Here is a 27,699-nt window from a genome sequence, read left to right as displayed (position 1 = left end):
CTCATGCACGCTCATGCACGCACATGCACGCATGCAGAGTGGAGCTGCAGTTTGGCCTCTGGAGGCTTCTTTTGGTTTTGGGGAGGTGATGATGTGGAAGGCTGGAGGCTGCCTGTCTCCTTACAAACCGGTTCTCTTTGCTACGGGTGCAAATGTCACGTTACGGTTGGTTAATTATAGTAGATCAGAGTTATTTTTAACATGTTTTAGGAACCACTGCACGTTACTAAGGTGGCCCACCGTAGCGATATTACTCATGTTTTGTGTTCCTTGACGACCTCCAAAACATTCTCCATTAATATCTAATCGCTTTTATAGTTTTGCTTTTTTTATTTTTACAGCACTCGACCATTTTGGGGCAAAGACTGATAAAAATGCTCCTAACTCAGCGATCTTCGACCTCTCCAGCACCAGAGTGCAGACTGAGTTGGATATCTTCTTTCAGCTGAAATCCAGGTACTCTGCAGCCACGGGAAAGGTCGCTCTTTCAGGACCCCAAGGTCGGCCTCGCAGAGTGTGGACTACTCTGGAATACTGTCTTTGAAACGCTTCCAGGAGGCTGCGATCCATCAGGAATAAAAACCTCATCAACCTCCACCGACAGACCTTCATCCCTCCATCACATCTGCTGATCTATATATATATATGCGTAAAAGACACCACACGTCCCATCGATCTTCATGGATGGAATTGTAAACTTCATCACCACCATACTTGGAACATTAAAAGGCTTTCAGTTGTCTTTCCACAAGGGGCATCCATGTCATTTCCTTGTTCTTTTTTAACAGGGCCATTTATAGGCCCGAGCACGTGCAGGGAGAGGCTCGTCCTGCACGGTTCATTGCACCAACCGTTTGGTGCATATGGAGCCGGTGTCAGAGCGCGCGCACAGCGCATTTCCCCGACCAGGTTGTGTGAATAAAAAAACCGGTGGGCTTTATATTAACGTTCACCTGCAGCTGAATCGGGGGGGTCAGGTTGCATGCTAATCCAGCAAACCCCCCTTTTTTTCTGAGCGCATTGGTGTCTGCTGGAGGAGGAGGAAGGATAAGGAGGGAGGGGGGGGGGGGCGGTGTCTCCATCCTAGAGGGATGTTGTGTAGTGAGTAAAGTGGGCGGAGGGTGCTGTGCTACTACGTCAGTGTACATCACGGGGGGCACGCAAGAGCCTTGCTTCAGGAACTCGGGGTGACTCCCTGCACGAATACAATTATTTTTTTTAATAAAAGCCAACCCCGGTCTCTCCCCCCCCCCCGCCATCTCCGCTTCCTAAAAAGCGGCGACATTACCACCTGCAAAAGGTAAGGAAATGGCTAATCCTCCTCGCATGGGCAGTTTAATCTGAACCTTTTCCTTTTTAAAGCCTTCATTCTACTTCGTTTCCTCGCGTGCTGCCGGTGACTCGGTGACCGCGGGGGAACATTTGCATGTGTTCATCCGCCGGCTGGACATCAATGTTTCACTAAATGCGAGTGAAACGGCCTTCAGCGCGCGACGCGATGACCCCTAAACCAGCGCGCGGCGATCCGTTAACGTATAGAATCCATGTAGGACGCAGAAAGTCGTCAGAAATGTTGCATCGGGGCGACATTTGGAGAATTGAATTTCGGATTGTGTTGAAACGCGCCCTTCGTTCTTGCTTTGGGGGGTGAGGGGGGGGGGGGGTCTTGTATCACCCACCGCTCAGGATGGACTCTTAAAGAGGAGGAAGGGCACGAGGTCGCGTGTGGTGTTTTTAAGGTCATTTGGCGTCTGATTGGCGATGGGTTTTGGCACCGATGCCCTTGCCGGTTTTCTTCATTGACACAGCTATATATATTTATATATATATTCTTCATTCCCGATCCTCAGTGTCGGATCATACAACATGAGAAGTTGCCCTGGTTATGCATTTCATTATCACAACGCCGTGTGATAATTGCCACGCAGCCGTGCGTCCCGACCTGCGTCGTGCGCCAAAATGACCTTGTAGAAACCCTGCACGGAGAATGTGATGGAGGAAGGAGAGAAAAAAAAGGAGAAAAAAAGCGAGTCATGAGTAATTCCCCCCCCCCCCCTTTTGCTTTCTTCTGCTCTGCGGTGGTTCCTGTCAGTGGTGCTGACGGGATTTCACTCGGACACGAGCGTGGTTTGGACTCGTGTTCGTTAAATTCTGTGTCTTCAGCCCCCTTTTTTTTTTTTTGCAACTTGTCTTGTCTCCCTGGCAGCCATGATTGCAGCCTACTGTCTACATGGACTCGAGTGATGAGGGAGGGACAATACTGACCTCCCTTTAAAAAATAAACATGGTTTACTGTTTGTGATTCGAAGTCTCTTAATTGTCGTGACTGGCTGCAGCATCTTCATCCTGACGTACCGTGTGACAGCTCCTCTCTGAAGGGATTTGCAGCGATGAAACGTTTCCCGTTGACCTTTTGAGCAGAACTCCGCAGCCCGCTTTCATTCTCCAGGATCGGATTCCCAACACGTTTCTGTCTTGTGGTGATTCAGCATTGCTTCTGCCTCCCATCCCCCCCCCCTTCCCCCGTCGTGATGAGCCGGAGTCGTCATGCATGAGGCTTTGGGGTGCGGGGAGAAAGAACATATGGTTTAAACCCCAGTGCTTCTAAACATCGCAAGTCATTTAAAGGTCGTCAATGTGGATCCCAGGTCAGCTGCTCCTCCGCAGCTCTCGCTAAAGATGTCCGCTTCGACTTCACAATAAAGCTGCAACAATAGAAATGGATTTAGCCGTTTATTAGGAAATCAACTGACAACAATTTGGTTCGCCAGTTCTCAAACAAAAATGCTGTGTATGACGCCGAGTTTGCCCTTTTAAACGATGCTTCTCTTCTTTCACGTGGACGTCTGTGTTGAATACAACAAGCTGTATAAATACGCCGCCCCCCCCCCCCCCTCCCCAGAGCACACACTGATCACAATGAACGAGGTGCGCTGCCTCCATGGTTGTTCCGCAAAGAGTGAAGAGACGTATGAAGAGGGTTTTCTCTGGGACGTCACGCCCGGGCCTCAGTCCTCACACTCGGGCCTCAGTCCTCACACTCGGGCCTCAGTTGTCACACTCGGGCCTCGGTCGTCACGCCCGGGCCTCGGTCGTCACACTCGGGCCTCGGTCCTCACGCTCGGGCCTCGGTCCTCACGCTCGGGCCTCGGTCCTCACGCCCGGGCCTCGGTCGTCACGCCCGGGCCTCAGTCGTCACACCCGGGCCTCAGTCGTCACACTCGAGCCTCAGTCGTCACGCCCGGGCCTCGGTCCTCACACTCGGGCCTCAGTCCTCACACTCGGGCCTCAGTCGTCACGCCCGGGCCTCAGTCCTCACACTCGGGCCTCAGTCCTCACACTCGGGCCTCAGTCGTCACGCCCGGGCCTCAGTCGTCACACTCGGGCCTCAGTCGTCACACTCGGGCCTCAGTCGTCACGCTCGGGCCTTAGTCGTCACGCTCGGGCCTCAGTCGTCACACTCGGGCCTCAGTCGTCACGCTCGGGCCTCAGTCGTCACACTCGGGCCTCAGTCGTCACACTCGGGCCTCAGTCGTCACGCCCGGGCCTCAGTCCTCACACTCGGGCCTCAGTCGTCACACTCGGGCCTCAGTCCTCACACCCAGGCCTCAGTCGCCACACAGCTCAACACACGGGGACCTGCCCCTTAAACCAGGAGCGAGCCGCTCTTTTCACGGAGTTCCATGTAAGATATGTATGTATATCAGCAACTACCCCCATCAGGGCGTGGTCAAGAGCAGCAATAAGCAGCTGTTTCCACATGTGGGTCCAGGCTCTGGCTCGTTTGTCCTGCGTGTTCCCTTCTTCGAGAGATTTACTGAGCGACAGATAATCGATGGGCCTCCTGAGTCGTCTCCAGATCGGTGTCCACATCATAACTCTCCATTAACCGCAGACGGTGTGTTTGGTCATTTTTTTGTACACATGAAGTGTCCGCTGCTTTTAAACTGAAGCCTTCGCCGGTTCGCCCTTTTTGCTTGTTTTCATATTCTGTGTTATTACAGCAAATCATGAGAGACTTTATTTAACAAGTCACCCAACTTTCCTAATAATATAATAATGATTTCATAGTAAGGAGCTTGTAAATACTGTACAAAAAGAGACCGGCGTTCAACCGCTGCACATTTTTTTTCAATTCTATTGGTAGCATAAGCTTCTTAACCAAAGGAAATGAGAAGTCTGAATACAGCTGGACATGCAACGATATGCATCTTTCTGTAATCTAGTGTTGAAATTAGTTTAACTGGATCTTTTCAATTTGGATTTCAAAGGTTTTCCAATTGTTAGCTGTCTCTTTTTAAATGAGGGATCTAAAAGATTTTTTTTGCAATATACTCCGTTTCCTTGTTGAGCGCTAAATGAGATCGATACAGCTCTCCTCCCTGTGTGTTCAGTGTGGAGCTGGTTAGCTTAGCTTAGCATAAGGACGGGAAAAAGCATGCGATTCCCAGTAAAACCAAATATTTTACAGTTCTCTTTGTTCACGGATTAAACTAATGGGCACATGTGGTGGCCGTCACATATTTGTTATCTTTGGCGAGAGAGAGGTCTTTATGCTAAGCTACATGCTACACACCATACACAAAAGTATATTTTGCAAAATGTTGACCTTTTTAATATGTAAAGGGTTTCTATTTAGTTATTGGTTATTTGCACCTAATTACCTCTAATCTCCTTCACTCTATCTCAGAGACAAATATTGTTATTTTATTCTACTACACGTGTTTGACAGTCAACCACTTTCTGTCCAGAACTGAATTAGGATGATGTTTTTTTTTAATGGGTTTCCTCCTACTTCTAAAGTTAAACACTTTTAAGAGCAAAACACAAGCTGAGCTCAAAAAAGCTTACGTTAGTAACACGATTGCTTTTATTTAATAAAATGTCCTGAATGCGTTGATTTCCCAACAAACCACACCTTCAGCTCAACACCTTAAGATGACTTCAGGTCACCAAGACACCATTGACTCACAGAGTGAACGCTAATGACCTCCATGTTAGAGAGCAAAACCAACGCCGGCTGCATTTCTGCCTCTCTGCGAGTTCTGAACTGCGTCCCAGCGAGCCGGAGCCAAAATGGACGCGGGGCGGGGGTGGGGGGGCTCTGACGTCACGCGGTGTTGCCAGCGGGCGTGACGCGGCGCGCGCTGAGATCTCCGGCAGGGGGGAGCGATGACGTGACTCGTGGTGTCAGGCGGCCTGCAGGTTCTCCCCAAAAAGCGGCATGTGCGGCCCGGGGGGGGGGGGGGGAGGAGCTGCGGCTGACAGCCAATCGTCACGCCGCTGTCTCCTCGCGATGGACGGGCGGCCCTGGAGGCCTCGCAGAAACGTGCCGCAGCTCAACTGTCGCTTCCTGTGTCCCTCTGTGGTCGGTGCAGACGGGCTGGACCCAGGCAGCTGTGAGGAGGAGAGGGGGGGGCGGGGGGGGTAATTATTTATTCATTTATTCATTTCCACCGCATTCGTCGCTCGTGGTTGCTGAGGAGCGGGTCGACTCGGGCATCTCCCGCGTGAATGATTGCGATCTCTGACCAGAGGAAGTGCAGACAGGATGGATGAGGTCGCATGGAGAACGCTAGTTGGTCGGGGGGGTGGGTGGGGGGGGGAGGATGCGCAGCTGCAACAAGAGGCGCCTCGGGTGAGTCGACGGGAAGAAGCTGGACTGTGTCTGTATCTGTGTATAGAGACACTAAAGGAGTTCCACCTGTCCCTGCTGCAGTCTAGAGGACATTTAAAGGACTTTTATCTCATTTAGATTAGTGATAGAGAACGGCATTGATTTAACCTTTGACCCTTCCGCGCCTGTTAAAAAAATGTCAACGAGCCGACACAAATCCTTTTTGGAAGGAAACTACTTGTTCAGAATTCTTTTCAAAAACTCCTGCCTTCAGAGGACGGATGTTCACTGCGTCACCGCGAGAAATGAAGGGTGTCGAGCCGAATGAATCCCTCTCTGCGTGACGTTGCCGGCCATCTGCAGCTCCGAGGATTCACTCGCTCGCTGACTGCAGGCGTCGAAGTGTGCATCGAGATGTTTTTATTCAGTGGGAAAATTGGGTGATGGAAAAGGGGAGAAAACACTTCAGGCAAAAAATGAATTTGAATAGAAGAGCAGAAAAAAAAATGAACCAACTAGTTGATCTTTACTAAGACGAAAACAACAGAATAAATGATTAAACGTTAAAGTCATTTGGTTTCTTGCAGAAACATGAACTGGTTTCATGTGCAACCATTAACTAAATGTTCTGTTTTAAAAACCATAATCAGACAAAACAAAATATTTTCCTTGGCTAGAAAACTGCAATGTGCATTTTGAACTACTACTAAGCTTTTATTAACCACCCGATGAATTGTTAATGTAAATAATTCTTTGCTGGGGCCCAAGTGGAGAATGATTGCTGGTGCATGAAGCTGTGTGTGGATCTGAGAGCTGATAAAGGCTGAGGTTCTATTTGGAGACACCGGATGACTCATCCTGGCAGCCAACATACAAGCCGTTAATTCCATGCAACTTTCAACGAACCCGAGAAATCCGTATGCAAATGACTGCACCTGAGGCAACGAGAGGCGCCAATTAAAAATGAAAGCAGCAATGTGCTCGTATGAGTTATTTATTGCGGCAAATGAATCTCGAGGTGGCCATTGTTTGGGGAAATGAAGGCTGTCCTGCACATCATGGTTCAACAACTTAACCCCAAATTCAGCCTGATGTTCTGTTCTGATGTGCTTTTGGATCTTCACTAAAATTTAAAATCACGGTGTTGCTGTGGGTGTGTTTGTTGTTTCTTGCACCATCAAACGTCACAACTGTACCCGTGACAACGCGTTCTCTGTGAAGGCGCTCGGGTATTTTAACAGCGGCCTTTTATTCCGGTGCCTCGCGTCGCGTCAGAGAGCCACGAGTTGAATACAAATAGTTTAGAGGTCTTGTTGGTCATAAATGCGAGGTTGTGCGTTGTTTTTAAAGCTGTATTTTGGGGGGTTTTGTGGCCTTCTCGGGGGCTCGTTGACAGATTGGGAATGATGTGTTCTAGCAGACAGGAAGGAACATTGGCATCCACCCTGGAGTCGGGTTCAAATCACTTAAGTCCCACTAACACTTTTGTTCTCCACCAACCCCTGAGGGAAATGTCCACCAGGCGAGAAGTTGCTAAAATGCTCATGTAGTTGAGGGGAATCACGCGAAGATGACTCATTTTTTTTTGAGAGACACGTTTTGATTACATGTTGATCGGCTTGTCTTCGTAACCACAAAGAGATGCAGCGACAACCATAATGTGGACGTGTGTTTGCAGGAACATGCTTGTTAACAGTGAAATGCACACCTGGCTGTGGGTGTGATTCTGGCACCAGGTAGGAGAGAGAAAGCAGAGACCTCACGCCGAGAGGGTGGCGACGCCGTCTCACCAGAGCTGTTTTTTTTTTTTTTTTTCTCCAGAGGAGGCTTGAGAGGCGTGTGGTTTACGGGTGGCGAGGTCTCTTTTGTGATCTGCTCCCTGGTTTCTTCCTCCTCATCCATCTTCTTCGCAAACCCCCGTAAACGGCGTGTCTCTTTCTCCGCCAGAAGCTGCCTGCTGCTAAACGAGTCGTGCGTTTCCACTAAATGAAATGTCCCGCTCGTGTCATCCAGTGCCAGGGCCTAATGTGAAAAAAAAAAATCCATTTTCGCCTGCTTATCGGATGCTCCTCAAGCTGTTCTTTTAACAGTGGATGGAAGAGTAATTGTGAAATGCCCAGCGACTGGTGAATGGAGGTAACGCGCTGGTGTTGAAAGCACCGCCTTGTTAGAGTCGGACTAATGTGGTTATAGCTCCTCCAGTAGCAGCCGCAGAGCTCCAGCGCCCCACCCAAGGGGTAAATAGTGGAGGAATGAAATGCAGTATTCCCAATGCAATACAGGACGCCACTGAATGAACTGAAGTGAAAACGCGTGAGGGACACAACGGGGGCCCGCAGACGATTCTTCGTCTCTTTAGATGTACTCATTTGAAACATTTTGCTGCTGAGCTTAAGGCGGTGACACGCGCTTATTCATCCCGTAGAAGCGCATCATTCTCATCCGGGTGCTCTCTGCAGCGCCAACATGTCCCGATTAATGCTCTGTCACCGTTTGTTAGCATACCTTTAGCCGGCCACATTGCTGCACAGGTATTAGTGTGTGTGTGTGTGTGTGTGTGTGTGTGTGTGTGTGTGTGTGTGTGTGTGTGTGTGTGTGTGTGAGGCTTCTCGTCCCTCCGGCGTCTTCTAGAAAGGAAAATGGGATTACATAATTATGTCTTTCCGCATCGGCAAACAATTTATTACCAATTTACACTTCATTACAGATACCAGACCAGTTTGGCACAGGGCTTTTCCACAATGATTTAGTTTTTCTGCATCTATTCATCTCTTCAGCTTTTAGGCAGACATTAAATTAAATATAATGTGTTTGTTGAGAACTGTAACGCAGCAACAATCCGCCTACATTGCATGTGCAGTCTAGGAGGGGCGTCTGTTTCTCTCATCTCGGCGGCTGGTGGAAGGCTAATCGGGTGGCGATGGGCTGCCACATCGCTCTCAAGAGTCTCCTCCGGCAAAGGTCGTGACCCCATGGTGACGAGGGACGACCAACCAATGGGCTCGCTCCCCAGGGAGGAGTAGAACGTGGATTGAACGTGCAGAGAGGGATGTAGGCAATTTCAGATGTTTTTTAGCGTCCTCTTGAGGAGGTGAAACTGCACGCTGGTAGAAGACTGAAGCACCTGGACTAAGACCACATCTTTCCTCCTGGAAATAGGGTCTCAGTAGTTGCACAAACGATGAGTAGGATTAACCCCTGTAGGACTCTTCAATTGCAATTCCTGAATTGTCCATGACATTCTCCTGGATGCGGCGGTGGGGAAGTTGGTGCAATTTGGACATGCGGCACGTAAAATATGAACAAAACTTGATTAGCCGGCCTTTTGCTGCTGGATAAATGAATGTTGGGACTGAACTCACTTCCCAGACATCAGTCAGCATCAGCAATCGCTGACGCAACTATTACAATTTACTAATTACAATGAAAGAGTTTCATTATTAATTCCGGTACAATTTTTGCACCTTCCTGCAGCAAAGTGCATAGTTCAACCTGTCGTTTAAAGGACCTCGATGAACAGTGTCACATCCCAAATACTGTGCATCTTACACAGGGAACGTTATCAGCCATAATTCACACACAAACACACACACACACACACACACACACACAGAGTAATCTCGCCCTCCACCTGTTCTCCACTGTACTACATATTCACAGAGCTGTAAAACCCTCCCCTGTTACCGAACATTATTTGTCTTTCATGGGAGCACTGCCGGCTGGCTAAATGTCAAAACTGATTTGGATGCTCATCTGATTGATTATTTTCACTGACAGTCCGCTGGATATTACTTTAAATGTGTATTCAGCTCTCAATGACGAGCATTTAAACAAACGCTGTTCACCGTTCCTTCCTTAATAAAAAAAAACCAAACCATTGCCCAACACAGGTCTTCTATTTGATGCATTCTTCACTGCAGGTTTACTGATTCAAAGTCTGTAGGCAGGAGAACGTTATCACTTAGTGGCGCCCATAAACCTCAGAATGGAGCCGTGGGTTTGAAGCAGTTTGAGTTTAAGCTGCAGTTTGTTTTCGAGCCATGAAATCCATTCTTCTGCTGCAGGGTGGATCTGAGAGGACTGAAGCAAGCACAGTTTACACAGCATTTAATACGTGCATGATGCAGCATTCTCCTTCAAAAGTATAGACCCTCACACAATCACTTCAGATGTTCTTGATATCCAGGCTTGTTCTGTGGATTTCTGAGCTCGTTGTGGTAAAACACTTTGAAATATAAGACGGATTGTTTCAGTGGATGAAAAGGAACGGAGGTCTTCCTTCATTGAATTGTCTTGATCTCCAGCTGATTGTTCACTTTGGCATTTCTGTTCTTTTGGCTTTCGCTCCCATCTTTACCTCTTCAACCTGTTTCCACTGAATGCGCTTGAAATCCTGGATTAAATCCTTAAGGGGCCATTTTGTCGACCCTTGTGTGTCCTCTCCGAAACATTTGACGGCATTTTTTCAGGTCCGTTATGTACAGTGTGGTCTCCATGTACGTCCCCGATTCATTGCAAAGGTCTGAATCTGCGCATTTGTGTTCCAACAAGCCTTGGTCGCTTAGTCAATACCAACCATGCGAGCGAAAACTAAACCTGATCTGAAAGCATCCAAAAAAGTGACCTGAAAAAAGTACAAGCATGGTTTTGTCTGTCTGTAATCTCTTTATTTTATTAGATTATATTATTCTGACAAGCAAATCGAAAGGAGCTCTACAATAAGACAACCATTAACACCCCAACCCCCCCCACACACACACCCCTCCGCCGGCTTGCAGTGAGCGTGTGGATCCCAGCAGACCTTCTGGCCGTGTGATGTTGACTTGAAGTCTGTGTCTGTTCAGCAGCCCCGAGGCTGCACAGGAAGCTCTTAGAGATTCCCTCCCTCCTGCCTCCCCACTGCTACCCCCCCCTCGTATTCCTTTCTGCTGTCGTTTCCTTCCTGAAATAAAACTAGTACAGGAGCAACGAGGTCAATCTGCGGTTAATTGGCCCTTATCCGATGCATTTTAACGACACCCCTCCATTGGAGTTACACGGCTCGTTGATATTTAAACTGCCGGCTCGGTCTGATCACCTAGACTCAATAATATTGAGCGGATTCCATGTATTTCCGGGTAAAAAGGATGCCGTGATGAGAGAGTGGTGCTCGTTAAACAGTTCAACCGGAAAACAAAAACATGGATGACTCTGAGGATGTTGGGCTCGATAAGTCCCTCTGTACATCGGATACGGCGCCCTGCTCCTGCATCGCTTGTTGCAAACGGTTCCTTAAATAAACATTGGATATCGCTGTCTGAAGAGAACATAAAGGGGAGCTTCATTCTCCTTTTTCGTGTTTTCACCGGTGAAACAGAATGGTTTCAGTGTTGGCCTCAGCTGCAGTGGATCCCCGGAGACTCCCTCCTGGGTGAACATCATCTCCGCCTGGTCTCATGAGCACGTACGATGTGTTATCGTGTGCAGGCACACTGTAAACAATTTTCCCATCTTCGCTTTCGGTAAGAAGCGGGAATTGAGCTGGCTATTTACTGGGTTGGGTTGAGGGTACGTCACTGTGTGTAAAACACCATTCATCAAATGCATCCGAAAGCATGTTTTCTCCCCTTAATACGCAAACGTTTAATTTCTTTCTTGCTCCATGTCGGTGTTCTTGTCAGCGCGCATCATTGAACACAGCAGCTGTGCACACGGCCAGAGCCAAAGGTCCCTCTGCTTCCCCTGTGGGCCGTGCATCACTCACAGAAAGCATCAGCATCCTTTTATCTGTTGAGTGTTTGCGACTTTATTGATGAACACATCTGGGTCGGTTTTAATCTGCCTCGTAGTTGAATATGTATACTTTCTCGAACCGTTTTTTTTTTTTTTTGTGTGTGTGTGTTCAGTGGAAGAGAGCAGCTGAATGTCCGCTCTGCTTCTACAGTAATCGTATTCGCGGGAGCTTTGACGAACGCGTTCCTCACCAGCAGCGCCCTGCCGCCCTGCTTGAGAGTCACAGGTGTCGTAGCGAGGAGCCGTCTTCTGACGGCTCTGCGGTGCGCCACAGTGGAAATGCCACCCTGTGATTTGTGGCGGACCGAGGCGACAGAGAGAGCCCGTGAGATAACTGCTTCAGTCATCATAGGTCAAGATTCAAAGGTCAGAGGTCGGCACCATGAAGCTGTTTTCTTCCCCTGCCGAGGAAGACGAGGAGTCCCCGCAAATGTCAGCGCGACGTGAAGGCCAATGGCCCTTCAGTATGAATTGGCTCTGATGTAGATTGTGCCAATGATGGACGTGTCTCCGTCACATGCACCAGTGTGACCAATCGTGCTAACACAAATCCCCCCCCCCCCTTTTTCTTTGCTTGTTCCCCTAGGATTTGGTCCTACAGCAGCAGTGCAGTGGAGCAGGGCGCTGTCCGCGGTGCTGAATTCACCAGAAAACCCCCCCGCCTCCCTCCCACCACGGTGTACACTCATGTGCTTGGGCCACTCGCGATAGCCCCCACTCCTAGCAGCAACTGACCACCACCTCCACAGCCAAGATGGACGACGACGGGCGCTACAGGGACGGGCGCTCCGACTTCGTCCGCGGCGCCAAGGACATCGCCAAGGTGGCCAAGAAACAGGTGGGCAAGAAGATGGGACGCGGCGCGGACAAGGTGGCCGACGAGTACACCAAGCGCTCCTACAAGCGCTTCGAGGAGGAGGACGACGACGACGACGACGACTACGGCGGCGGCGCGCCGAGCGGCGGCGGCGGCGACGGCGGCTACTACCGCAACGACAGCCGGGCCAACGACGACGAAGGTCACAGCGACTCCACCGAGGGGCACGACGAGGACGACGAGATCTACGAGGGGGAGTACCAGGGGATCCCGAGGGCCGACTCGGGCAAGGCCGGCGGAGCGGACCGGGCGGCGGACGCCCAGGCTCGGCAGTTCCGGGATCTGGCGGCCTGCGAGGCGGAGCGCAGGAAGGACCAGGACGAGCTGGCCCAGCAGTACGAGGCCATCCTGCAGGAGTGCGGCCACGGCAAGTTCCAGTGGACGCTCTACTTCGTCCTGGGGCTGGCGTTGATGGCGGACGGCGTGGAGATCTTCGTGGTGGGCTTCGTGCTGCCCAGCGCCGAGAAGGACATGTGCCTGTCCGAGCCCAACAAGGGCATGCTGGGTAAGAGTCGCGGATGTTCTGTGTTCTGTGTGTTTTCCGCCCGTTGAGCGGGTGTCTTGCGCCCCCCTGCCTATGCCGACTCTGTAGATTCTCAATTGAATCCTTCAGCCCCTCTGGCCTCCGCCTCGGCGGGTCTGCTGTCTGTGTGTGTGTGTGTGTGTGTGTGTGGATTCTGTTCTCCTGTTTACCTCCTCGGTGTATATATACATGCAGCGCGTGTCGTTCCCTTTGCCCACTTCACAAGCATCGCTCTCCCGTTGTCGTGTCCAATCAGAGTCCGACCCGCCCTCGCCATCTGTCACCGGCCGCCCAGCAAGGACGCAGCGTACGAGTTTGCCCAGAGGTCTCCCGGAGCCAACCTCAAACACACTGTTCAGTTTACACGAAGGAGTTACAACATATGTGTTTGATCCAATGAGTAGATCCAACAACACACACAACACACACACACATCTTGCACAATCTGGCTTCAGCGGATGGAACATTGATTGACACCCGTTGTTATTGTCCTGCTGCCGTGTGTATTGATGCCGATGCATCGAGCGTCGGCGCCGCTGGACGATGAACATCATGAAACAGCGGCGTTCCTCGCGCAGCCCTAACGAACGCCACCCTGCGGCAGATCAATTCAAACCGATTTTTTTCCCAGAGGTCACATTAGATGTTCTTTTTCTGATGAAGTACACTACGCTGGTTTTTTAGTTTGAGAAAAAGTGGGCCATTGGGATTTTGTTCTTCTATAATTTAGTAGTTAAAGCTACTGGGCAGTTGGTGTCAAAATAAAGCCACAGAGGAATCAAATGCAAAAACATGCAGGTGGGAAAGAGTGAAGGAAGCAGCGAAAGTGTAATTAAAAATAACATGGAAGAAATAGTACATCAAGCTAAAATGTTAGACTAGGTTACTCTCCGCCCCCCCCCCCCCTCTCCCCTCTCTCTGCTGGTTTTGTGTCATGCCAGGGGGGAGCCAGTAGGGAGACATGACCATCCCCCTCCTCTCTCCCCCCCCTCTCTCTGTTACGCAACACGCCTGACTCATTCTAGAGAGCCTCCTTTGCTCAGGCCTCTCTGCATCCCATGATTCCTAACGTCCCCCCCCCCGCCCCCCGCGTCCTCTTCTTCTGCATTATGTCCAAATGGAGCCTCCTCTGCGATCATAGCGCCAGCCACTTTAACCAGACGCACTGTGGTGGAACCGCGTGTCTGCGTGTCTGCGTGTGTGCGTGTGTGTGTGTGTGTGTGTATGTGCGTGTGTGTGTGTGTGTGTGTGTGCGTGTGTGTGTGTGTGACGGTTCATCGCCTGAAAAATACTAACTGCCTCACAGCAAAGAAACTATTCCCGAAAAAGGCCTTTTTTGACTTTATTAGATGTATTTCTCTTAAAGTATATACATCACACATCACATATCCATCGCAGGAAAGGAAGTGAATAACAAGGCAGAACCAGCCGAGACCGGCTTTGGAGTGACAGCCGTGATGCCTGCGCGGCGCAGCGGTCTCTGCGCGATGGAGGAGGCTCTCTGCCGGGCTGCAGAGAGCCACCGAGTGGTTGTCATTGATTCGTCCTTGTTGGGGAGCTGCGGAGGTTGCGTCTGCAGCGTCGTCGCTTTGCTGTCGTGAGAGAGGAACGAGGCTTGTTACACTCTGCAGCTCTGAAAGGAGGAAAATGTGAAGGTTGTTTTTTTTTTAACGTATTGCCTCCGAGGCATTTTTAATCAAAATGGATCCAAGCGTACAGGAAATTGACGAGATTGACTATTTATGTTTGATATATTAACACCTGCAAGACGTTGGCGGAGGAAAATATAAACGTTTAGTAATTTGTAAACAGTGATTTTGATGGATATTACTTGCGCTTAGATATTAGTATTTGTTAATACCGAAAGGAAATACGCAAGCTGCATAAGAAATATTTATCTATGATTATATAGTCTGAAATTTGCAGGAACTATTACTTATTATTATTATTATTGTGTTGTCATGGAACCAGCTGGAATTTAATTTCTCATTTTCTCAGAATATGATCAGCTGAGTAATCAAAATGAAAAAAACAAACACACAATGTCTGTAAGACACAGACGAGGATGAACCCTCCGTAGTAGAGTCTCTCAATAGAACCCGGTTCTTCGCTGTAATGCTTTGTTTGATTGGAGCTTTACATGCAGGTGATTTGACAGGTTGCCGTTTGGAGGCGTGTCCCGCCTCGTTTGTTTTGTCTTTTGACATTTTGTCTTTCACATTCGCAGCTCATTGGTCGCAGGGGGGCGAGGCTTTCTGTCGTCAGCAGTCAGCGGCGCGGCCGATGGGGGGGGGGGTTAGGGTCAGGGACGAGCCTCGGCTCATTCAGAAGGCCCCGTGCGCTCTGGTAGAAAGGGAAAAATGGCTATTTATAGAGCCCCTCCCCCCCCCCCACTCCCTCGCTCATGAACACAGAGACACAACCCTGCACACACACACACACACACACACACTTTCCATGTTCATGCATGTTCACACACACACACACACACTGCCCAGCAGCCCCTTGGAACTCTGTCACAGGGCAGTCTGCTTCCTTTCTCTTTTTTACACACACACACACACACACACACACACTCTCTCCATCCTCCCCTCCCCCCACCTCCTCTCCAGAGTGATGAGCTGCTCAGCTGACTCAAGGCTCCTCCTTCTCCTCCTCCTCCCCTCTCTCTCACGTCCTTTCACTCCCCATCCAGCTCAACCCACTCCCACTCTCCCTTTTTGAATAACAGCATATTCATTATTAAAGAATGGACCAGACGGAGATATTTGTTTGGGGTTTTTTTCCCACATCCCCCAAACCGTACTCTCTAAAAACAGGAAACGTATTGAACTGAACAAAATGCACAGCAATCGTTGAACAAGTACAACATGAATGTGGTTGAAATGAGCCAGAACAATGGGCTGAAAGCCGCTGAAGCTCACAGAGTGGAGGGAAGCTGCGTCAGTTAGGTGATGATTGTTTAAGTGGCCGTCAAGTGGCCGGCTGCCTTCAGTAAACTCCATCTTTAGTTCCGGCTGAATTGGTACAAATTGGCTCTTTGGATTATCAGGGTCTGCTTTGTGAAGCTTTCTATGGTGATTATTCGGTACAAGTGTGGTCTCAAGGGAGCCCATCGTGTGCCAGCGTAGGACGCCTGTGAATGAAGTACAAACTGCGAGGTCACACACTGCTTTACCTTTTGAATATTATTACCAGCAAATATGCTCCTGGTCGACAGAGAATGTCTCTGATGTTACTTCATCGGAGCTGCTGGATAACACCCGTCCAGTTGTTCCCATGATAACCAGGTCATAAAGAGGCCGGTATATGGCTCGTCGTCTCTGGCTATCTCCTCCTGAAGGCCACACTGCCAAACACCAAGCGTTTAACCCGAGCTCCATGCGATGCTCTGGTAAAACTCAATTGTTTCGCCCCTCGGTTAATTGAGATGAATGGATCCAGATGCTGCTGCTAACGAGTCACATGGGTTCAGACATGAGGCTGCTGCTGCTGCTGCTGCTGCTGCTGCTGCTGCTGCTGCTGCTGCTGCTGATGATGATGATGATGATGATGACGGAGGCGGATGAGGAGGGAGATAATGATCCCGGGGCAGCTAGTGCCAACAAATTCCCAGATTTTGGTGATTGTTTGATTGTTGGTGCTTTTATGTAAAGGGCAAGCTGGTAATTACAAACAACACATTACACAGTTATTATAATTCTCACCTGTAAACCTGGCTAATAATAATAACACATACTTAACACAATGTAGTCTTCTAACCCCCCCCCCCCCCCCCCCCCCCGCTGGAACCAGTGAGCCTTGATTTTGAGTTTTTTTTTTTTTTTTTTAACTTATCAGCCATTTAGTTTTCAGGTGCCGCTGTCTTTTTGGCTCGGGGCGATGGCATTCAAATTGATTTCGGCCTCTGTTACGGGACGATTAGCAGTGAGACAGTTGTCGATTCTGCAATCAGGATGAAGTATTTCTCATAGCTGCAGAGGAGAAATATGACAAGACCGTTAGGCAGGATGTCAATGAGGCAGAAACAGCTAGAGAGCTGTGTGTGTGTGTGTGTGTGTGTGTGTGTGTGTGTGTGTGTGTGTGTGTGTGTGTGTGTGTGTGTGTGTGTGTGTGTGTGAGAGAGAGAGTCATGTCAGCACCTCAAATCACAAGACCATCTTGTATTCTTTTCTTCTATGATCATAATTTTAATTCTTATGCAAAGGAGACAAGGACATTTTGGGGTGTAAGCTTTTGCCTCCTTTTTTCTACGGCAAGCACTTCAAGCGCCAGGATGGATTCAGGCTTCTTGAGGTGCCGCTAACCTGATATGTTGAAGTCCAATTTCCTGAGCTGTCTTGACCTTTAACTACTCAAAGGTCGATGCCTCACTTTGACCGTCTCTCTTCTGCCGGCGACGCGCAGCAGGTCGTGCAAAGATTTGTAAAAGGGATTCTGCCAATTAGCTTAAGTTAGCGTATATAATGAAATACTTACCAACGCCTCTAAATAACACTTTATCTCGTGTTTAATCTGTAGACTGACCGAAAGGAAAAGGATTTCCTAGGTTGACGACGACTTGCTGCATGACGGTTCAGTTCAACAAGTGCTATACAGGAAATATTAATATTATTGTAATTATAATCTTGACACCCACCGCCTCTGCTCTGGCGGTTTATGGTCCAGATTATTATGCACTACCTCGCTCTCTGTTTTGTACTTTATGCATAACTGCTTCAGCGCTCCAATGACGCTGCAAATGGAGCTAATTTACTGGGCATTGGAAAGCTAATGAGAGTGGAAGAGAGGGCTGGAGGTAATACCAACGATGAATAACAACTCCTCATCATTCCCGTTATCTCCTCCCGTCACGCACTCTCTGTCATCCACTAACCCTCCCCCCTCCTCCCTCCAGGCCTGATCGTGTACCTGGGGATGATGGTCGGGGCCTTCGTGTGGGGCGGCCTGGCCGACCGGATCGGCCGGCGTCAGACCCTCCTCATCTCCCTCTCCATCAACAGCGTGTTCGCCTTCTTCTCGTCCTTCGTCCAGGGCTACGTCTCCTTCCTCTTCTGCCGCCTGGCCTCCGGCGTGGGGTAAGAGGAGAGGGCCGATGAGGTGGCAGCGGCACCCCGGCGTGGACGGAGGCACCCGGGCCGTGGCGCCTCCGTCCACTCGACACACCACCGGCATTAACTCATTTCTTTGCTGCCTTTTTGAATGACCACGTTCACCATGCAAATTCCTGCCTCTTTGCTCCACAGCATCGGCGGCTCCATCCCCATCGTGTTCTCCTATTACTCCGAGTTCCTGGCCCAGGAGAAGCGAGGGGAGCATCTTAGCTGGCTCTGCATGTTCTGGATGATCGGCGGTATCTACGCCTCCGCCATGGCCTGGGCCATCATCCCGCACTACGGTACGGAACGCAAGTTGTTTTTGAAGGCAATATGGACGCCTGTTAGTGAATGCGTCAGTGAGCTGAACATCACTCATTTGGACCCAGTGGTGAGATGTCATGGCTGTTTCCATTTGGGAAAATACGTTCCACCGCAGTCATTTTTTTTCTTATTTTGAAGGATGGAAACTTCGAAAAGAGTTTAAATAGATGCACACATCAACGGAGGGAGCTTCTTGTGCACATAATTCAACTCTTGCAGCTGCCTCTCGACCTCCCCTCCCCCCCGCTCACTCTCTCTCTCTCTCTCTCTCTCCCCCCTCGTTCAGGCTGGAGCTTCCAGATGGGCTCGGCCTACCAATTCCACAGCTGGCGTGTCTTTGTGTTGGTGTGTGCTTTACCCTCTGTGGCGGCCATCTCCGCCCTCACCACCATGCCGGAGAGCCCTCGCTTCTACCTTGAGGTGAGCCGGCCAGCGCTCGCCACGCTCAGTGGAAATATACTCACTATATATATATATATATATAATCATTTAAATACAAGTTGACGTACTGAAGGCATAAACGGCCTTAAGGGGAAGGGGACTTGCGCACTCGCACTACACTTTTCTGGAATATTTTAAATAAATATGAATAGATACCGAAGCATGCTAAACAGGGAGGTGCGCTAAGATACTTTCAGTATTGCTGATGGGCTGTATTCTTTTAAGTGTATCTCGAGTATTGAAATGCTAAAAAGTGACCCAAAAAGCCCAAGATGTTTAAGATGATTGACCTTTTTTTTTTTGGAATGTTCTAGGCTGTACATGAAATATTTTAGTAGTATCTGTACGTCCGGTATGGTGATGAAAAATAATAACTGTCTGCATAACTAACTAGCTCTTTTTACATGCTGCTAAGCAACCATAAGAAAACAACAGCCCACCATATAATAGTAACAGTTACAGTGTTACATGTTTATACGTGTTTTCTTTCGCCAAATTAAGCAAAGGAAATTAGGTTTCATTAAACACAGCAAACCGTAAAGAAAAATATTGGATATTGGGAGCTTTAACCCTCCCAAAGGGCGTATTCCGTACAACATGAGCACTGTCTAAAAAATCTGCTTTTGCTCCTCTCCTCCAGAACGGAAAGCATGACGAGGCGTGGATGATTCTGAAGCAGGTCCATGACACCAACATGAGGGCCAAGGGTTACCCAGAGAGGGTCTTCTCTGTAAGTCACACAGCGCTTTGCGTGTCTGTCTGCAGTGCAGCAGGTTGTCGGCTCTGTTGATCACGTTAATACAGACTTTCTCTATTCTACTGTAATCTCTTAAGGCTTCAACCCACAAAGTACATACTGAAACGTAAATATTTTATAACCTGTCCTTTGTGCATTAGGCATTAACTATCATAATTAGCCACATTATGTGTCCATCTATTTAAATGCAACAGTGAAATCCAATGATTGTGGCTTTGTTTCAAGGTGACCACCATCAAAACAGTGAAGCAGATGGATGACCTCGTGACCTTGGGCGACGGCGCCGCCTGGCATCAGAAGTGGAGGATCAAGCTCACTACACTTTTCCATCAGGTGAAGTTGTTTTTAATGCTTTCACTGCTTTTCATTTTGGAATATTTTACAAGTTTCTTCTAAGACCACATTGTACATGGTCTTGTCCTGAATGAGCCTCCTGGATCCATCTTCATCAGAGTGACAATCTTCTCAATGGTCTTTGGTGAAAGTGGATGAGTCAGTGTGGTTATAACTGTCCATCAAATACTGTGAGGAAAAAATGGAACCATTGCATCGTCAAGAACAGATTGTTATTATCCTTATTATTATTTTAATCCGTGGATATTCAAATGAAATAAAATATGTGTGTGTTTGTCAAACTGTTTTTTCTGTATTTTCTCTGGCTTTGTGGACGCAGTGTATTTAGTGAGGCTGTTTTTGTCCCAGTTTGTTTACTGAAAGCTTGCAGAGGGATTCTGGGACGTTTATTTCTAGCAGCCGATGGAAAGAAGCTGTATATGTACTTTTGAATTGGATTGTCCTGTATGTTCATTGTGTGTTTCTTGCCTTTTCTCCCCGTGTCCGTGTGTCCTCCTTTCAGGTGTGGCATAATTTCCAGGCGGTATTCTCCCCCGAGTACCGCCGCACCACCTACATGATGATGGCCGTGTGGTTCTCTATGTCCTTCAGGTGAGATGCGACTACAGAACGGTGTATTGATTTGTGTGATTGAGACGCCACCCGTTAGGTGGCGCGCACCTATCAGCTCGTGCTGTTGTCCTTCGCAGTGAGGCCTTCTTGGATCCTGTACTTGAGTAAAAGTGGAAATAGCCCAATTTAAATGAAATGTAATTAATCTAAAGAAGTATTATCCTCACAATTCATTTGAGAAATGCTTGTTTTACAGAAAAGCGCTCCCTGATATTTCAAACCCCTTGTTTTGCAGTCATTGTGCTAAGCTATGCTAAGCTAAGCTAAGCGGCTGCTATCCGTGCCTCCATATTTAATGGGAGCCGTGTTGATCTGCTCATCTGACTCAGCCAGAGGAATCTTGAGTTCCTAAGGACATGTATAAGACTACGGTGTCCCACATACCGTGTCTATGGCCCTGGAAGATGAACCAGCAGTACTAACCGACGCGGCTTCATCTTCTCTCAGCGGACCTGCTGACTGTAGGTCTGTCTTCTCTGTGACGGCAGCACTCTCTTTCCCTCTTTCACGCCCCTGCGTGTCTCCCTCTCCTCGTGCAGCTACTACGGCCTGACGGTGTGGTTCCCCGACATGATCAAGTACCTGCAGAAGCAGGAGTACGCTTCGCGCACCAAGTTCTTCGCCAAGGAGAAGGTCGAACACGTCACCTTTAACTTCACCCTGGAGAACCAGGTCCACCGGCAGGGAGAGTACTTCAACGACAAGTAAGTCAACGCAACCCCCCCCCCCTCCCAATGTCCTCAATCTTTGTCTCATCTGCCCCCCTCCATTTACACACACACAATCCCTGGCTTACAGGTTTATGAACCTGAAAATGAGATCCATGGTGTTTGAGGACTCGCTGTTTGAGGAGTGTTACTTCGAAGACATCACGTCCAGCAACACCTTCTTCAAGAACTGCACCTTCATCGCCACCCTCTTCTACAACACGGGTAGGACACGCACAAACTAATGCTGCACAATGGTAGGCGAGAATGTGGAGAACCACGGCCTCGCGTCAGTGAACACCAACAAACAAATTGCAATCTGCAGAGAATTTCTACTAAGCTGGCTGGTGAAAATAAATATTAAATTCCAGCGATGTTCCCATTTAAATGCAGTTGTTCGTTCCCTCACTCTCTAGCTTCCTCCTCTCATTCCTTCAGCCACTACTTGTGTGTATCCAAAAACATGTGGACCAAGGCGTTCACAAGGTTTTTACAGAGGTGTACGACGTGTTGCTGCTTGGTTCGTGTTCGGCAAACGCAGTTGATCAGAAGCAGGCGAGAAGACCCGGATAATATCGCCATGTCCATCATGTCTCGATTTGGAAAAGGCTCCTTCCAGGCATTAAACGATGTTGACAGGACACATAATAGATTCTGAATAATAGTGGAAATAATAGTGGATGTAATTGTGGATCATTGCGTGTGGGGAGAAGCTGCAAACCTGCAACTTATTGGACCTCAAGGGGAATATTTAAAACAAATGGACTTGAGCACAAAACGTAGTCGTAATAAATAAAGTAAAATAAGTCTGGGTTGCGTTCAATCCACAAGTTTGGCTGTTTGTGGTGTGTGTGCTGTGCACTGGACCTGCATTAGACCACTGAACGGTCACTGTGTGATCTCGTCCTCTGGGCTATTTTGTGCTGAAACGTCTCCTCCATAAGTGGAGCTAATCGGCACCGTTTCACTCTTCTGTGATTGCGGTCTACAAATTACATCTCATGGAGGGATTGTGCGCGTTGATTGTCGTGTCATCTGTTCTATTAAGACCTGCACGATTTCTTTAGCAAATAAACTAAACTGATCTAATATTTTGTTTTCGTGGACGCTGTATTTATTGCTTCAGATATGTAAAAGCTAGCTCCTAAATGTCGGTTAATCTCCCTCTCTCCCCCCCTCCCGCCTGGCGCTACACCAAACGACGCATGGCAGGAACGCATTCGTCTCCTAGCAACCGAGTCTGCATTGTTTCAGCTTTTTCAAATTGTCGAGCGGCCTCTCTCCTGAAACCACCTCGTGTCTTTGGCCTCCATGTTGAGAGCCTAACGTAGTCCACCTTTTTATTGTCACGTGGCTGCATGGCGGGAACAAAGTGCTGAATGCAGTTATTCACCGAAGGCCTTTTTAAACCCGGAGACATAAAGAAATCCAAATGGGGCCGTTTGTAATTCCTCTTGCAGTGTTTGTTAGGAAATAACCAAAGAATGGCAATTAAACAGATTAGATTAGATGTTAGGGCTTCGAAATGACACAGTTGCTGTTTGTCTAATGAAGCTACACATTCAGTTAGTAGCTGTATTGGGAAAGAGCTTGAACTCTCTCCTAAAGAGGAGCGTACATATTTATTCCAGAAAGATGATGGACTCACTAGAAGACGTAATGAAGGACAGAGACTGTAGATGGATACACTCGTTGGTTTCGTCGATCAAATCCAATGCAATTAAACATCAACTTCAACCTCGAAACCTTCCACAGACGTCTTCATGATGTTTACTCGGTTGGCCTCTGAGTCCAGTTGTCTCATATTAAAACAGCTGCTGTAGACGCTGAGAGACTCGTGCCTCTGAGTGTCCAATATCTTGGTGGCCCTCGCTCGACTGCACATCTGGCGCCGCTGTGCCATATTGTCATTTTGCTGTTAATAGAATACAGCCATCTTTGTGATTGTGACTATCAGAAACAGCTGTATTCATCTCCCCCCCCCCCCCCCCCCTGTTCTCCCTAGATCTCTTCAAGTACCGGTTGGTCAACAGCAAACTCATCAACAGCACTTTCGTGCACAACAAAGAAGGCTGCCTGCTCAGTGACGTCAGTGACGAGAACAACGCCTACATGGTCTACTTCGTCAGCTTCCTGGGCACCTTGGCCGTGTTGCCCGGCAACATCGTCTCCGCGCTGCTCATGGACAAGATCGGACGTCTGAGGATGCTAGGTAATGTGAGCGCAGGGCCACGCCGATACACAGCAGGTCTCCAGTTGTCCGCCTGGATCCTGGAGCAATAGGCCAACATTGCTCCAGGATGATAGACTTACGCTTTACTGGTCTTACTTTACTTCTTCTCAGAATGTACATTTAGAAAGAACAAACTCCGCTTGTTTTCAGTATGATTTACCTCCTATTTTCATACGTCACTCTTTCCTTCCTCATTCTTTTTTTTCCCTATATGTCCACCTCCAGCGGGCTCCAGTGTCATCTCCTGCGTCAGCTGTTTCTTCCTGTCCTTCGGCAACAGCGAGTCGGCCATGATTGCTCTGCTCTGCCTGTTCGGGGGAATCAGCATCGCTTCCTGGAACGCTCTGGACGTGCTGACCGTCGAGCTCTACCCCTCCGACAAGAGGTAAGCGTGTCAGGCACGCCCTGAAGGTACGTTTCACGTGACGCCCGCAGGGGTTCGCCCGACTATGGATGACAAAGTGGGGCGGAAATCACAGTTTTTGCGTGTGATCCAGGAGCCCCGTGGTGTCTTGTTGCCACCTTATGGCCTTAGTAGGGTGTGGCCCTAAGGCGATGCAAACTCAAGAAAACCTAAAATAGGATATGAGTGTTGGTGCAACACCATTCAAGCGTTTTAGCAAAGCCAGAGTTTTTCCTGTAGTTGATGTAGCGCCATCTAGTGGATGTTTAAAGGCCCTACAGTGCATTGGGTGTAAATGCAAACTCACTTTGTTAACTCAACTGTTAATATCACAAGGAAAATGTGTGTATTTGGGGGGGGGGGAAGATCTTGTGTTGATCTATGATTATTATTCCTTATTGATACAATGAATGAAACAACGGACTGTAACCCGACTCTTTACTCTTCCTCTGCCCCCCCCCCCCCCCCTTCTCGTTTCTCAGAACCACAGCGTTCGGCTTCCTCAACGCCCTCTGTAAATTAGCCGCTGTTTTAGGCATAAGCATCTTCACCTCCTTCGTGGGGATCACCAAGGCCGTGCCCATCCTCTTTGCCTCGGGGGCGCTGGCGGCCGGCAGCTTTCTGGCTCTCAAACTACCGGAGACGCGAGGTCAGGTGCTGAAATAGCGGGGCTCCGACAACTCTCCTGAGTCAGGGAGGGGATGAGGGGATAGGGGGGGGGGTCAGAGGAGTTTTCAGTTGCACTGTGAACAAACGGCTCGCCCTCCACGCCCTTCCCTTTAACCCCTCTCTCTTTCTCTCAAAGGTAGAGCGACGCAAATCTGCTGTAAATATTTGAAATTGGCGATTATTAGAACGGCCTGATTTAAAAGGGTTGAGCTGAGACAAAAGTAAAAGAGTAAGAAAAATGATAATAATGTGATACCTGGGGTTGGAGGTCAGGGGACTGGAGGGGGGGGGGCGGGGTTCTTGATAATGAGCCAATAGACTTATAGAAATGACCACTAGCCATTTGTTCCAGTCACCTCCATTCTTCTGAGCAAATTCAACTCACCATCAAGTCTTCAGTACTTTGCCACCGTTGGACATAGAATCCCCAAATGCCCCCCCCATTTTATGCCTTGATCTGAAGCAATTTTGACTTTACAGGGTGAAAAGCCAAGACGCAACTCTTGGCAAAGACCCGTCCTCATTCTTTACGTCCCGAGGTCTTGTGTTGGTGTTCAGACTAACTGCCGTTTTATAGATTATAGAACATTCCAGGTTTGCTTCAACCCCCCCCCCCCCCCCCGTCTCCCTTTTAGAGCGTTCATCCCGATCGCCTCCAAACGGCCTTGAGATCGTTCGGACCAATCAGAGGAGCCGTCACAATCACCCACTTCACACCCTCACACAGAGGACGCGGTTGCATTTAAAGCACAACCGCTGTGAACATTTTCGTGACTTGATGGAAATGTTTCACGACCTCACGCTCACACCATCACCATTTTTCAAGCCTCCTGTGTGTCCCTTTGTAAAAAAAAAATGCCTTCCCGGTACCTCTCCTCCCCGGGCGTTGGGTTTGTTCGCCTCTAATGATATATGTTTTGGAGGGTGTTATGCATGTCACACAGTATGTATGTATGTACATTTATGAGACCTGAGAGTACACCATGTAAACAGCGTCACGGTGAAGTTCGTTGGTCCCCAAAAGGAATCCTGCCCACAAGAGCCCAGCACAGTGCATTTGTTCTTGGATGAGCTGGACCCAACTGTCCCTTTATAGCACACTGCACAGGACGCTGTGAGGATGAAGTGTCCCTTTATTTGCTTGAATCGTACACACTGGGGGGGGGACAGATACAAAAAGGCTTCGAAACTACAACCCAATCATTTGTGTGTGAGCTGAATGTTTACATCAATGTGAGTGGGCTTCTTAGTGCAAGATTGGGATTTTAATTCATTTTTTAATGTCTTTTACCGATTCAAATTTGGCAAGCACTATTTTGATTTGTGGGGCAGATGTCGGTTATTGATACCTGAACGTGGCGTACAGGACTGCTCTTGGATGAGTTTGAGGAGGAGGATGAGTCATATTTTAGCATCAGTAGACTCAGTAGAAATTCTTCGAAAATACTGCATCCAAAGCAGAGCGTTAGAAATACTCCTGATTTGCAATGTCCTCGGGGCACGTGACCTGTCCAACAGTGTGAGTTGAAGGACTATTCTGCATTAAGAGTGCTTTGTTGAGAATTGTGCTTCATTGTAGCTATAACACAAGATCCACCATAGAGAACCCACTGCTAAGGGCTGCTTGTCATGTATCCCACATTGGTACCAGCACAGAGAAAATTACACGGTTCCCCCGCCCCATCTACAACAGCAAAGGTGATGCCTTCCCAATCGCATGATGAAAAAAATACAACTAAACACTCATTTACATGTCAGATTAACAAAAAAACGTTTTTGCCCAAACTGCCATTGTGTAGGATAGCAGCCATACGTAGAGCGCTTACTAAACAGACGACGTGTAGACGTGCAGACCGTCGTACATGCACAATCACGATGGCCTTGAGTCCTTCGAGGCGCAAGCGGATGCAGCCCGGCGGCGCGGTGGGGGGGGGATTTCACGCAGAACGAGGAGGGCGTTTAGCGAGAGCAAGAAGACCACCTGGTGACCGCATTGTGGATATAAAATCGCCGCTTTGAAGACCCGCCCCCTTTGCATTTCGCTTCCTCACACTGACCCTAACTCCAAATTTGACATCCGACCCATTATCTTTGATTCTGCCGTGAGTAAATATTGCCAAATATTTTTGTATGGCCTGAGTTTACACATTACACCATCAATCCTCCCCGTTATAGATATGAATATATGTAAATAAAAGTACTTATGATGTAACCGAGAAGATCTTCGAACCTTTTGACCCCCCCCCCCCCCCTGGAAATAGCATAAATAATATAAATAACCAAGCACAACTGGACTCGGTTGCGGCGACGCAGACCTTTTCACACAGAGTCCAGGAGTTTTCTCTCGTTTTCCAGCTGCAAGTAAAGATCACTTCAGAAGCCCAAATTACCAGCAGGGTCAAGGGAACACACTTTTGCCCATGGTTCCCTCTTTAAGAGCACATTGGTAGTATATAAATGCACATGTACTGAAAGCTGCGCGTCGCATGTTGTCCCGTGTCACCTGTGAAATTTAAGAACGACGTCGCCACGGTAACCCGTTGCACTTGTACCACACGGAGTGCTTTTAACTGTTCAAATCCTCTCTCTGTCTCTCTCTCTCGTAGTTGCATATCTCAGCTTATTTCACAGGGTTCTTTTTGTATAATTAACTCGTTGCCTGAGAAACGCGGTCAATCGTAAGTGCAAAAGGTTTAACAGAGCAATAAGCGTTTGGGTATGTGACTCCTATTCTTCCTTTGAAGCTATTGGGAGCCGGAGGACACTCCTACGTACTGGCCTTTGCCTACTAGAACGCTGTGTGTTGGCTTGACGATGACGACACAAACAGCAAACATCTGTGTGTACTTTCCAAAACAACCCCTACGTCCTGAGGCTTTTGTCGAAGAAAAAAAAGATTGCGTTGCAGTTTATTAAATGTAACAAAGAATTTATCACCTTTGTCATTGTACTGTGCTGTAGAAACCGTAGCTGATTGTTTGTAAGTATAGCAACTGTTTATGGAACCATGAATATAAAAAAAAAGGTGTAAAAGAAAAAGTGTAAATGAATAATGCTGTATGTTGTCTTTGATTTTGTGTATTTTGTAAATGAGAATGAAATATAAGTAAATACATCAATGTTAAATACTGGTTATGAATCATAGTTAGCATAAATGTGACGACATCAGTTCTCTTAAAAGGTGTGTGAGATTTCTTTCTTATATTTTGTCATTGTTGAGTTTTGATTGGGTGTGCACTTTGCTGTGCAACTGATCCCATGGCATCACAATGGATGACGAAGAACCATGAAATAAACAAAAAGGAAGAATCAAA

At 48.3% G+C, this 27,699-nt stretch overlaps 1 protein-coding gene across 1 annotated transcript; it reads left to right on the top strand.

Annotated features, from left to right (window-relative positions):
• The first annotated feature begins 1,090 nt into the window (after positions 1–1,090).
• sv2a (synaptic vesicle glycoprotein 2A) lies at positions 1,091–27,699 on the top strand. The gene is made up of 13 exons (XM_037453939.2): positions 1,091–1,300; positions 11,976–12,771; positions 17,687–17,867; positions 18,036–18,187; positions 18,496–18,629; positions 19,291–19,380; positions 19,633–19,740; positions 20,264–20,352; positions 20,913–21,077; positions 21,172–21,305; positions 23,086–23,292; positions 23,539–23,698; positions 24,199–27,699. The coding sequence occupies exons 2-13, from the start codon at positions 12,144–12,146 to the stop codon at positions 24,380–24,382; spliced, it is 2,232 nt and encodes a 743-aa protein (XP_037309836.2). The 5' UTR covers positions 1,091–1,300; positions 11,976–12,143; the 3' UTR covers positions 24,383–27,699.

The sequence above is a fragment of the Pungitius pungitius genome, chromosome 11, assembly GCF_949316345.1.
Source record: "Pungitius pungitius chromosome 11, fPunPun2.1, whole genome shotgun sequence".
Classification (NCBI taxonomy): domain Eukaryota; kingdom Metazoa; phylum Chordata; class Actinopteri; order Perciformes; family Gasterosteidae; genus Pungitius; species Pungitius pungitius.
This window is presented reverse-complemented; position numbering and strand designations above follow the sequence as displayed.